The following is a 13,048-nucleotide window of genomic DNA, read 5'->3' on the forward strand; positions in this document are numbered from 1 at the left end:
CAAACTTAAAACCTAGAAGCCCTGATAAAGTTCCACTTCTTCTCCAAAAACACATATTCAGTGGAATATCTACTACTGGAAAAATGTCCTTTTCATTGGTGAGACCAGAATCCTATTATGGAAGTCAGATGGTCGAGTCCACGTCTACAGAAGAGTTGGAGAACGATTCGCCACCTGCAATCTCGCCCAACCCGTTTGTTTTGGCGGTGGTAGCATAATGCTTTGGGGAGGTATTAGTTGGGAGGGACGCATCGCACTTGTAGAAGTCATTGGGCGGATGCCTGGTGACTCTTACGTTCAAAACATCTTGCAAGATATTGTTTTGCCATATGTTGGTTACATTGGATATGCCAGATGCATGTTAATGCACGATAATGCTCGACCACATGCCGCTGCCAAAGTGAGAAATTATCTTGATGAGGTCCAAATTCGAAAATTGGATTGGCCACCATTTAGCTCAGATTTAAATCAAATAGAGCACATGTGGGATCAGCTAAAACGCCGCATATGACAAAGAAATCCCGTTCCAAATACGATAGAGGAGCTTCGGCTTGTTGCACAGGATGAACGGTATGTAATTCCCCAAGGATATGTCCAAAATTAAATTTACTTACAAGCATGCCAAGGAGGATGTAAGCAGTAATAAGAACTAGAGGGGGGAATACTCATTACTGATCATGCACTTTTTTTACTTAAAAAGATTTGTTTAAGCAATTTAAATTAACATTTAAGTTTAGAGTAAAATCACCATATTTACCTAACATTAAGCATGTTTCTCAATCTTCTCCGCATAAAAAATTGTTTATTAAACGTTAAAATAAACTCTTCTTCACAATAAACGACTTTATTGACCAGAATTAATTTTCAAAAAAAAAAAATTAGAAAATTTTAAAATATTCGATATTTTTATCCATGAGTGCTTGTATATTATTGTGCAAACTTCTAGAAAATCATATGTTGGATAATTTTAAACGGTGCTATAAAATTATAAATACTTTTACGTCACCCCAATTAGGATTTAGGAATTAAAATCTAAAGATTGGAATTTCTCCAAAAAAATTGACCATTGCAAAACTTTTGTTTTAATATGTTACTTATGAAAACACTGAATTGCCAACTTTATTGTAATTACATATATAATATTTAGCACTTATGGATATAAATAGCATCATAAAAAATAATTTTATTGCGTTCACCAGAATTTTGGCGCTTCGAAATACAGGTTTCACAGAAACTGTTAAAAAATTAATCCCTTGAATTGTACCGTGACGACAAATTGAAATTATTACGCGAACGTATTACGCGCTGTTGGAATTCACCCAAAATATCCTCAGTCATCTCCGGAACACCGTGGACATGTACCGCCGTGGAGGCATAAAAATACCGACATAAAAAAATTTCATCATTACTGACGTTGGACGTTGCTTGTTGTTGTCGGTGTATCTTTGTTCGCGATGTTGATGACGGCCATCGGGCCGGACTTCGGCGCGTCACAATTGTCGTCGGAAATATGGAGCTGCAAAGCATGGTCATCTATACCATTATCAATATCCAGTTGCCAGTTGTGGGAGTTTGCAAAAGAGAAGAAGGATGCCTCGGATGGATCAAAGGACAAATTAAACGGTTAATATATTTATTTTATATTTTATTGTTTACAATCACCAAATAAAAAAGATGCTCATGAATATTAAAGTAGATGTAGGCTACACTTGTTCCCTAAAATTTTGTAATTCTCAATCCCTAAATGTCTCTCTTATCCACGATTTCCTTCTTGTTATTAATTTACTTTGATCCGTCTTTTTGTTTCTTTGCATATTTCCTTAATTTTATCACACCATTTACTTTACTTGTTGTTCCCAACTGTAGGATTGGTCTTGATTATCGTAATACATAATAAATATTCTTTTACATTCGTATCTATAATAGATACTTATTCGAGTTTTTACGTATGGTCTCCTTATAATACGAGATACCACTACAAATTCACTACTCTCATAATGTAATTAATCTAACTCACATTTTTACATACATTTAAGAATACGAGAATACATTGATAACAGGTTGCCAGTCAAAAAGTTGCCGCAAATAGTTTTAATTCAGTTAAGGATTATTCATTTTGAAAAAAAAATCGTCCATTTATTTAAAAAAAAAAATACCATCCATATCATAGCAATGCGGGTAAAGAATTTGAAAAGACATGGCTACCGTTGCCCACTTTGCCGTAACTGCTTCGCAGCCACGTTTATCCAGGTACTATTTTGGTGAATTTTTACGTTCATGACATGTATACATGTTTTTTTATATCAAATTAAAGCTAATTTTTCTTAACATGATGATATAAGGTTGCCTGTGAAAAAATGGTCGGAAATTAGGGTTACCAGCTGTTAAAACGAGAGGTATCAAAGGTAAATTGAAAGAGAGCTAGTGCGTAACGTCACTCGTTTTACAAGGATAGCGAGTGCACTTGTGCATGTTATGAAAGCCATTCTCCTATTATAGTCATATAAATAATTGATATGTTTGTGTAATATTTATTATCTATAGGAATCAAAGACAAACATAATAATTAACCTAGCTAGATAGATAATAGAGACAATATCCGTTCCTTAAACTTACTTTTCTGTTCACTGCTACTAATTTTGTGTTTCTAAATAATTGTTTACCCCAGGTGTGGTTAAACTTTTATTCCTTAGGGGTTACTTATTCTGTAAAATATAGTCTGCTGGTGACAGGTATATATTTTAATAAATAAATACACAAAAAAAATTTAACAATGAAAATAAATAATGGGTATTATCCACATCAGTTCAGGCAGGGGGATTACCGTCATAGTCTCAATGTTATTGAATTTAACCTATGTTAAAATTCAGGACACGACAAAGTAGGTACCATGTATTTGTTGTTTTTCTCACAAACATTTTTGGCGCGAAATACATGCCGCCAATTCTCACTGTGATTTTCGATATGGAAATTGCTCTATCTTTGGAACGGTAGATTAATATATCATAATTTTTAATTAATTAACGTGAGATCGTTTATAATATGACACTTTAAATTCAGCATTTTGTTGGCATATTTCAAATGCCTCATACCTATTTGTTTCCAAGTATCAAAATTCATGTTATGTTTTAAAGATTGGGCTCTAACAGTGGAAGTTCCACAGCGACTGGTCAATGGAATTGATACATTTTATTGATCTCGTGAGTATCGTAAAAAATGGCAAAAATATCGCAACGTTTATTCATTTAAGAGCTTTATAGAGACTGACTTCATTTGCGGAAAAATGAAAACTGCACTCTTTACCTTTAAAATGCATTTGGATGTTTGTCGATGGGACACTCTGATCAAAAGATATCGAATTTTTACTGTCGAGTTGACATAAATTTTATTTCAAAAATTGATTTTGTCTGCGTAACTGATATTCAAACTTGCCTGTCGCTTGTTGCGTGGTTTCTGAGAGAACTTGTTTGAAATATTTTTCCTACGGCGTACAGATTCTTAGTAAATCTATGTTCTTCGATTTTTCACCGGCGAGGGGTGGGGGGTTTTTAGGGAGAAGCCCGGGAATATGGGATAATGTGACTTTGTGCATGCAAAATTCATCTTGTTCGAATGATTTTTAGAGGTTGAATGGTATTTTCGTCTCTGACGAGTGGACTATATGGACAGCAATGACAAATTATGAGAAATCCAACGACTGCACATCTTTTTCACTGTCAAACGGTCATGCAAAATGGTTTGTATTTAACTCATGCCTATTGTCCATAGATGCACGAATCTCCTGAAAGGTAACATGTCGATCTGCTTTATTCGTGCTACGCATAGCATCAATATCTTTTGGGACAACTGCTGTTTACAGACGGTCTTCTCGCACGAAAATTTTCACGAGAGATTGCCATTTTTCACGAGATCGTTCGAAAGTTTGTTGCTGATAAACCACGCGATATACTTTCAATCTGTCAATCTTTTTTATCGTATGAAATGTCAAAATTTACAAAGATCATATTTACGAAGTCGAGTAACTTTCGCTATATGGTTGTGTGAAAAATTTAAGTGCACGGCTCTTAATATTATCACAGCAACCAAAGAAGAGCATTCTTTTTTAATTACAGCTAAAAATAGCTTTATAGGATATATTTCGACTGGAATTCCAAAACTTTTCCATGATTTCCTCTTTTCAATGCAATTAGAAAAATAATTTTAAACAGTACTTTAATTTCAATATTGTACATCATCTTGCAGCCGTTTTTTCTTTAGTATTATGACTGTTTGCGTTTTTATTTTCAATGTATATGTTACTCGTAGTACATGTCACAATACGGTCAATCACATTTTAGATTAACAGCGTGAGAAATGATTCTAACACTGTTGAAATATTTGGTGCTGAATCTTTGGGCAATAATACAACTTTGATTGCATTGTTGGCTTTAGTTTTCTTTACACAAATACGCAGGCGTACTGTTCCGCGTATTTGTTTCATTATCTTTACCAATATGTAATCTTGCAACTGAACCTCTTTATGAACCATGAATCTTTTATTTGTTAAAGTTCACTTTCAGTTATTTCTTCTTGAGAATTCAATAAATAATCAACAATAATTTGTAATTCAGCACTTGTTAAATTTGGTTTTTCGAAATTTTAAAAATCGCTTCTTAGAGTTTATTTAAGGTGTGATAAGCAAGTGTGTATCTGGGTCATTAATAACCAACAAAGGAGGCTGTACCGAAGAAATAAAGCGGCGGTCAGCAATCGCAAAAAGCGCTATGGCAAAATTAACAAAAATTTGGAAAAGCCATGAAATAACTACCGATACAAAAATGAGACTAGTAAGAAGTCTTTCTCTAGTAAGAAGTTTTTACTTATGCATCGGAATGCTGGACCCTTACTGAGAAAGACAAAAAGAACATAGATGTATTTGAGATGTACTGCTGGAGACGAATGCTGAGAATACCATGGGTGGCCCGAAGAACAAATGAATCCATACTGGACCAGCTAAACATAAAGAAAATACTAAGAACACAAATATCAGAACAAATAATAAGCTATTTTGGACATGTGCTTCGAAGAAATGGTCTTTAACATTAAAAACTTACCATCCAGGGAAAAGTAGAAGGCAAAAGAGATAGAGGTAGATCTCCCACACGATACACGGATCATATTGTTGCTACCATTGGCGCTCTATTGTCAGAATGTGCTAGAATGGCAGAAGATAGAAAAACGTGGAGGAACATTGGGAAATTTAGCTAATAGCTTCATGATATCACGATACCTGCATCAGGTTAACGACTAAGAAGAAGAAGCAAGTTGAACTTCCAAGGAAGTTTTGTTACATCTGGAAAAGTTTTAGTGTACCATGTGCTAAAAATTTTAAATACTCCATTTCATAGAACAATATTAGGAACCTGTTTTGTAGTATCATTATTCAAAATTTTAGGAAGCCTAAGAACCTGTGTAAGAAATTTGTGCATCGTGAAAATTCCATAAAATTTTTAAGACATTCCTAGATGATTAAGAATCATTGTCTTAATGGATAAATACTCTCTCGATTTTTCAGCTCTTATTATTTTTTTATTTGCCAAGCTACATTATTTAACTTGGAAAATGATTGGGATGATAAGAATTATTAGATCCAACTTTGCTGTTGTATCTATATAATCATGTCTTTCTTGTTGCCAATTGCAAAGTCAATACCATGACTTTCTTCATTAATTTTGCATGAGTCGTTAGTGAATTTATTATTAACTTCTAACCTTCCAACGAAATAAAATATAAAATACGCGAATAGACTTTGTAACTGTATAATAAATCACAAAGCAGTAATTTCTTTGGCATTTAAAAGATTCGATTCTGCAAATCGTTGGCAACTTCTTAAATTGTATAGTACAATGTATTTGTCATCAATAGTTATTCATTCTCGGAATGAAATGTCTTTTAATATTAATATTGTAAAACACAATATATTTTCAAACACTATATATTTTCTCAAACCTACTTTTTTCCTATAATTTTATTTTATTTCCATTTAACTATTGTTTGAATTTTTATTAGGGGTATTTAAAGTCATGGGCAATGTTGAAAAACAATTGTCCTGGATCTTCTCTATTTGTGATTGTGAAGAGTTCGTTTTATGATTGCATGGCTTTTTTTTGTAATAAATAGTACAGAAATCTAAGCATTGTTTCATTGTTAAAACACTACATCGATAGGTTTTAGTGTGACCACAAATAGGATACGTCGGCAGGCTTAGCGCTTAATAGCTGTAATAAAATAAAAAGGAAATGTTACCAAAAATGTTGACAACATTTTTTAAGTAAGAAACCTAGAAAACCTAATCTTATTCATAAGATTAGTAGGGCACTAACCTCAAACTCTTGGAAACGTTTCATTTCCACTTTTCATGACAAATCGGCATTTTCCTTGCTTTTTATGTTTATTGTACGGTTCCATTGATACTTTCACAATAAATTAAAAAGCTTTTCAAAACTAAAACTATTTTATAAGTTACGATGTACACACAACCCGCACCGACGGCATTCCATACAGACATCAAGCAGCTATGTTACCTGTACAGCTCACGTGAGCAAATCGAGCGCTCCGGTTGGTGAAGTTGGACTTTGCTGGCATTGCTTTTCAGATTTCAGAGTATAGACTTGAAGTTTGCAAACTTTAGGCCAGTTTAAAAAAAAAAAACAAATGTTTCTACGCTGTTTTTGCTACCAAGAGATTAATGGTCTTAAAGCAGACAGTTCATTCTATCCAATGCCACCAAAATATCGATTTCCGAAAAAGTGGAGATTGCAGATTTGCCTTCAGTCTTCACATATGCAGGATTAAACAGAGATGTAAAAAAAGAAAAAGAAAAGATAGAGTCAACAAGGTCAAGAGAAGGATGAAAAACGGTCAAAAACCTTAAAAACAGAAAAGAAACAAGTCAAATAGATTTAATAAAAGAAAGATCTTAGATGGAACATTACTGACAACTTCTGACTGAGAGAAGACCGCAATTCACGAACACCGTCACAATAACATGTCTTCTTCTTCTTCTTTTTATGTAGACATGACTCGGTTTTTTCAATGTGCCTCCAGTAAGTTGTCGTTCCATCGTTTTCGTGGTCTTCCTACTGATCGTCTTCCTATTGGGGAACCGTCTCTTGCCCTCTTTACTACTCTATTTGTTGTCATTCGACTTATATGATCGTTTCATTCTACTCTTCTATTTCTTACCCACTTCTTGATGTTCTCCACCTTGCATCTACGTCGTATATCTGTACTTCTCGCTCTGTCCCATAGTGTCTTGCCATCAATTTTTCTGTGTTTTCATCTCTGCTGTTTCTAACATCCATTTTGTCCTCTGTGTGTCAGGTCGTGTTTCTGCCGCGTATGTCATTATTGGTCTGATGGCAGTTTTGTAAATTCTACCTTTCGGTTCTTTCCCAATATTTTTATTATAGTAGTATAGTTGTTATTAGCATATGTTTTCACCTAATTCTATAAAGGACATGACTTACCACCGGATTGGACAAAAGCACATATTAACAACATCCACAAAAATGAAATAAAAAAATTGTTCAATATATAATAGGTTTTCTTTAATTTTGGACCTTCTTGGGGGTGGGGGAGATTTCCCCATTCCCTCCATGTATCCGCCACTGCTTTCAACTCATATAATAATATTCTTTACAGATCTGACAAAAGCATACGATACCACTGTCTGAGTACCACTCAATCCTCTGGGTAGCAGTGGAAGACAAAGGAATAAGCAAAAAAAATATAAAAACAGTACGGCAGCTTTATAAAAATATGCCGGCAATAATTAAAACAGGTAGAAAATTAACAAGAGAAGTTTCTATTAGCAAGGGTCTAACTAAAGCAAGGCTCCTAAACGGCACCTACAATATTCAAAATATATCAGAACGAAGGAGTGTGGAGAAGGAAGTGCTGCAACATGGGCATTCTAGCGGAAAACGAGAGTGATATATAGTGTATGGTTAGAAAACTGGAAAAGGAGTACACCAAGTGGGGTCTAAAAATTAGTATACAAAAAACCAAGTACTTAGTTGCAGGGCAAAAACCAGAAAGGCTACAAATTGAAATGGGAAGTATAAAATCAACTGAAAGTGAGTCCAAATAACATAAGAAGTAACGAAGAAATGCATTCCAGGATTGACCAAGCAAGATCAGCCACTAGACGATTACACGAACTATTGGGAAGTACTAAAATAACAAAAGAAAATAAAAGAAGAATTTATAAAACAATAAAAAAAGTATTAGATTGTACGGCGCCATACTCTGGGAAAAATTGAGGCCATTGAAATGTACTATTCGAGACGATGTTGCCGGCTCACTAGACTTAATAAGGTGAGGAACAAAGATATTCAGTTAGAAATGGAAATTGATCTAGAAATAATAGACACAGACTCTGTCCACTAAAAGAAAACTAGGTAGGTCAAGACAGTGCTGGAGAGAAGATATAGAAGATGCAATGACCGCCAGAGATTTAAAAACTGAATATTGCTTCGATGTTCATCTTCATATATGTAGAGGTAGAGTTCTTGTAGGATTTCCTGATCCTTTGTTGTTTATCAGTTTTTAGATTGATTCACTTATTTCCTGTAATGATGGTGGTTCGATTTTGTTCTGATTTAATTCATGGTTTAGTTGTGTGGGAGATTCAAATATTATTGGCATTAGATCATAGCATATCCCTAAATTGCTCCATCTATCACTTAAGGATTTTCACCTTAAAACCTACTACCTAGTTACGTCGGTTGTAAGTCGATGTCTTGAGTTCCAACACAATATATCGTTTGATATGAATAAAGAAGTTAGTGTTCAATATCGAAGTCTTTATGAACAATGTATTTAATATTTAATTTCTGTAGATTTATAAAACTGTCATTTTTTCTGTGTTAAAATTATGTTTTAATACGGCGTCATAAAACTGTTTGCATTGTTTTGTTTATTATGTTGTAAATAAAAGATCATTTTGAACCAAGGTTGAAATTTCTATGTAGGTCATGTTCACTGTCAAAAGTGAACATGGGCTGTCTGAATGTATACGCCAAAAATAACTTTTAATATTTATGTAAATTTTAACGATAAGAAAATGCCTGCACGGTAATGAAATCAGGGTATAAAAATAATCCGTTTTATATATATTTAAAAATCGAATGTAAGCAAAAAATTAATATGTGGTGTCGGAACAGATGTGGAATTGGGAAATGGGCCAAAGCTATCACGGCCATTTCCAGAACCAGTATCCGAGATATTTTGGCAAAAGCTTAGATTATGAATGAATCGTTAATATTAACTTTGTCGTGTTTGAAGTTGAATTTATATTTATTTTGTGTTTGAAAATAATACATTTATTTTAAAACTGGCTTTTGATTAAGCAATTATATCTTCTGTTGTGAAAATGTAAAAGAGGAGGAAACGATTTTTGCATAGCTCTACTTATACAATATATGTATCTGCAACTTGACATTTTTTTACTCAAGGTAGTGAAATGGCGAAAAAAAATGTCCAAAAACGTATACAGAAAAGAGCAGATTTGGAAAAACAGGAAACAGACGACGGAGTATGTAACATTCAATAAAAGAGGCAGCACATCCGAAATGATAATTCTCATCTTCATGGTTCTACAGCCATTCGTGCGTCTTAGTCTGTTTCATGCGAACTATTTTGAGATCCTCTTCCACTTCGTCGAGATACCTACAACTCAAGAATATTACACAGAAAAAACAATAAAAAATTTGAAAATCTGCTAATAAACAAAAATTATTTTTTTAATATAAACATTTTTTTATGGAAAACGATATTTAGTAGAGTGTATTATCTTCACAAGCCCTAATTACGGCTCTCATTCGATCAGGTATATTTCGGATTAAGGCAGCAAAGTTTCCTTGAGGGATTTGCTCCCATTCGTGACGAACTGCTTGCTCCAAATCATTCATGGTTTCAAACTCACCATGGTTACGTCGAATCTGCCGTCCCAGAATCTCCCATGCATGCTCTATTGGATTTAAGTCTGTACTCCTTGGGGCCCATGGCAATAAACGAATCCCAACTTCATCCAAGTAATCTAGTGTTATTCTTGCGATGTACGGACCAGCATTATCTTGCATCAGGCGAAAGTTTTCTCCAACAAATGGTGCAAATGGCACTACATGATCTTCCAAACATGGCTGAATATACCGTTGTGCGTTCAAATTGCCCCCTTGAATTGTAACAAGTTCTGTATGAGCTGTCATAAAGTACCTTAGGGGTACTGCGTACACTATACACGAAGGCCCTAAGCAGAGCGTACAGCAGAGTGGATAATTTGAGAGGTCCACTCTTGCTGCGACGACAGAGCCTCTTAGGGAAATGCCTGCCCACACCATTATACCACCTCCGCCAAATTGAACTCTCGGTGTAAAACAACATTGCTGGTAACATTCACCAGCTCTTCTCCATATCCTAGGCCGTCCATCTGGTGAGTATCTGTTATTGATTCATCCGTGAAAAGCATAGCACTCCAATCGTCAACACCACAATTAAGATATTCGCGAGCGTTAATAGAGGTTTCGTGACAGGTATTCTGGACCTTAAGCCATATTCATTTAAGTGTCAAGCACAACAGCCATGTGTTCAGCCAATACGTATACATGATCGGCTGATGCAAGGATCTGGGTGATTTTGTTATAAATAGATACAAGTAAAATAACTGTTTCTAATTTGGAGTAAAAATGAATATGATTCTAATCTCTGTTTTAGTTATAAGTTCTCAGTGTTTAGTTATATGTTTTGAACAATAAATTATTAATAATGAAAAGAAAGCAAATAAAATTTAAATGTAAGTAGTGCTATTTATACCCAAGTTTAAAATGTACTGCTTTATTCATTTGGCGTTGGATATTTCTAGAATGACACGAATAAATCAAGAAATTATCAATCTCCTTTGCCTTTTATCCAGTCAGTTTTGATAATATGCAAAGTATCCGGCTACAAATAGTTTTATCCAATTTCGGGGTTTACCCGTAACATATACAATGTACAAATTCAAAATCTTTTTGAATTTTCTCTTAATTTGCTATTTTTATTTCAGAGCGGTAGCGGCATATTTGCGTGCCCTCAACTTGTCCCCTAATAATGCCGTGGTTCACGGAAATCTCGCCTGCGTTTACTATGAACAAGGACTTATCGATCTGGCCATTGATACATATAGACGAGCAATTGAACTTCAGCCTAATTTCCCGGACGCCTACTGTAACTTAGCCAATGCTTTAAAAGAAAAAGGTCAAGTTTCCGAAGCCGAAGAATGTTACAACACAGCATTACGTTTGTGTCCTTCGCATGCGGACTCTCTCAACAATTTGGCCAATATCAAGAGGTACGTCATCAGTTTATTCTCTATCAGAATATTTGGTTTTAAACACCATCTTTTGTTAACAGGGAACAGGGTTACATAGAAGAAGCTACCAGGTTGTACTTGAAGGCTTTGGAAGTATTCCCCGAATTTGCTGCAGCTCACAGCAATTTAGCATCTGTACTTCAGCAGCAGGGTAAACTGAATGAAGCACTGATGCATTACAAGGAAGCCATTAGGATTCAGCCGACCTTTGCAGATGCATATTCCAATATGGGTAAGTTACGTTTTTTTAATCTGGTCAACTAACCAATGAGTAATTCACGTTCAAAGTAATTTATCGACGATTTTTTAAAACTAAGAGACCATCCTATATCAGTAAATATTGCTTAATACCAGTTAGACATGGAATATTACATCTAATTCTGCATAAGAGCTTTCTTTTTATTCCAGTGGTGTCAAGGAGCTGTATTGTCTAACATTCACACGAACATGAATTTTTCCACTCATGATTTCAGCTGAATTTTTTATTCATCTATCCACAGTTTCCGTGCCCAGGTCCCTACGAAGATCACAGTTGCGTATATACTAAGAAGTATCTTCAATATTTCTTAACACTATTCTGAAATCTCTAGATGGCGTGTATATTACTAGCTTTGGCACAACCCTATAATTAACATATTCATAGATAGATTCAATGAGGTGGCTTTTGGCCTATTCCACTGCGACCTTTTCAGATTTATTGAGCTTCTCTAATCCCTAGATTACATTCTCTAGTAGTAGCTTCGAGACTTAAACTTCCATGTAGCTCTTAGCTTTTCTTCGCCTAATGTAAAGAACCGCACATTTGTCAGGCTTTCGCACTGACACAAAATGAGCTCTGCTCTTCCTCTAGGCGACAGAATCTACATAGAACTTTATACCCATACTGGTCTTAGTATTTACTGATAGATTAATAAATTTATCAATGAACAATTTAAAAATTGTCCAATCTTTCAATACATTTTTGTCCACCGATTATCAATTATTTCTTTTCTTTTTAAGCTGAACTTTTCAGTGGAGCCTTGTGCCTAAAGTGGTGCCAAATAGTTTGCTGAGGTGTTTGTGGCATTTTATTGGAACTTTTGATATCTTTTTAACTCTTTTATTTGTGAAGTTAATTTGGATGGATGTGGCTTCATTTAATTTGATTCGTCATTTTCGGATACATGAATAGATCTTACATTTTACGTTTTCGACATAAGTGAGTAGCTTCTTCAAGTTTTAGAAATTTAAATCGGAAAAATTAGCATTGGCACTACACCTCAATCATTATCCTCAAAGTGATTATATAATAAAATATACAATATATACAATATACTAAGCACCTGTATGTCGATATTGCATTAAAGCTATTCAAAAAGGGTTAGTCGTAGAAAAACTTTCTTAACCAGAAAAACAGAGTATACTTTCCCGAAGGTTTTTGGTGCACTGAATACGAATCTGAGCTCTAAATTGCCGAATTGGTTCTGGTTTTTGAGATACCCTAACCTAAAATTTCAAAAATAGCGGTTTTGGCCATTTTTGAGGTCCTATCAACTAACACCTATTACTTCAGCGTCTCACTGACAACTCGACAAATCATAAACCGACGCGATATGTGTGTCGTAAGTTGCCTAACATATACTTTACGGAATCTTGAAATAAGTAAAAAGATGGCAT

At 34.6% G+C, this 13,048-nt stretch overlaps 1 protein-coding gene across 2 annotated transcripts in view; it reads left to right on the forward strand.

The window, feature by feature from the left end:
• Positions 1-13,048, forward strand: part of sxc (O-linked N-acetylglucosamine (GlcNAc) transferase sxc) — a 70,735-nt gene that overhangs the window by 52,865 nt on the left and 4,822 nt on the right. For both annotated transcript variants that reach the window (XM_072534468.1, XM_072534469.1), the window contains exons 7-8: positions 11,087-11,371; positions 11,434-11,624. In XM_072534468.1, the coding sequence (XP_072390569.1) occupies positions 11,087-11,371; positions 11,434-11,624 (476 nt within the window). The remainder of the gene's footprint in view (positions 1-11,086; positions 11,372-11,433; positions 11,625-13,048) is intronic.

Source organism: Diabrotica undecimpunctata, chromosome 6, assembly GCF_040954645.1.
Source record: "Diabrotica undecimpunctata isolate CICGRU chromosome 6, icDiaUnde3, whole genome shotgun sequence".
Classification (NCBI taxonomy): Eukaryota; Metazoa; Arthropoda; class Insecta; order Coleoptera; family Chrysomelidae; genus Diabrotica; species Diabrotica undecimpunctata.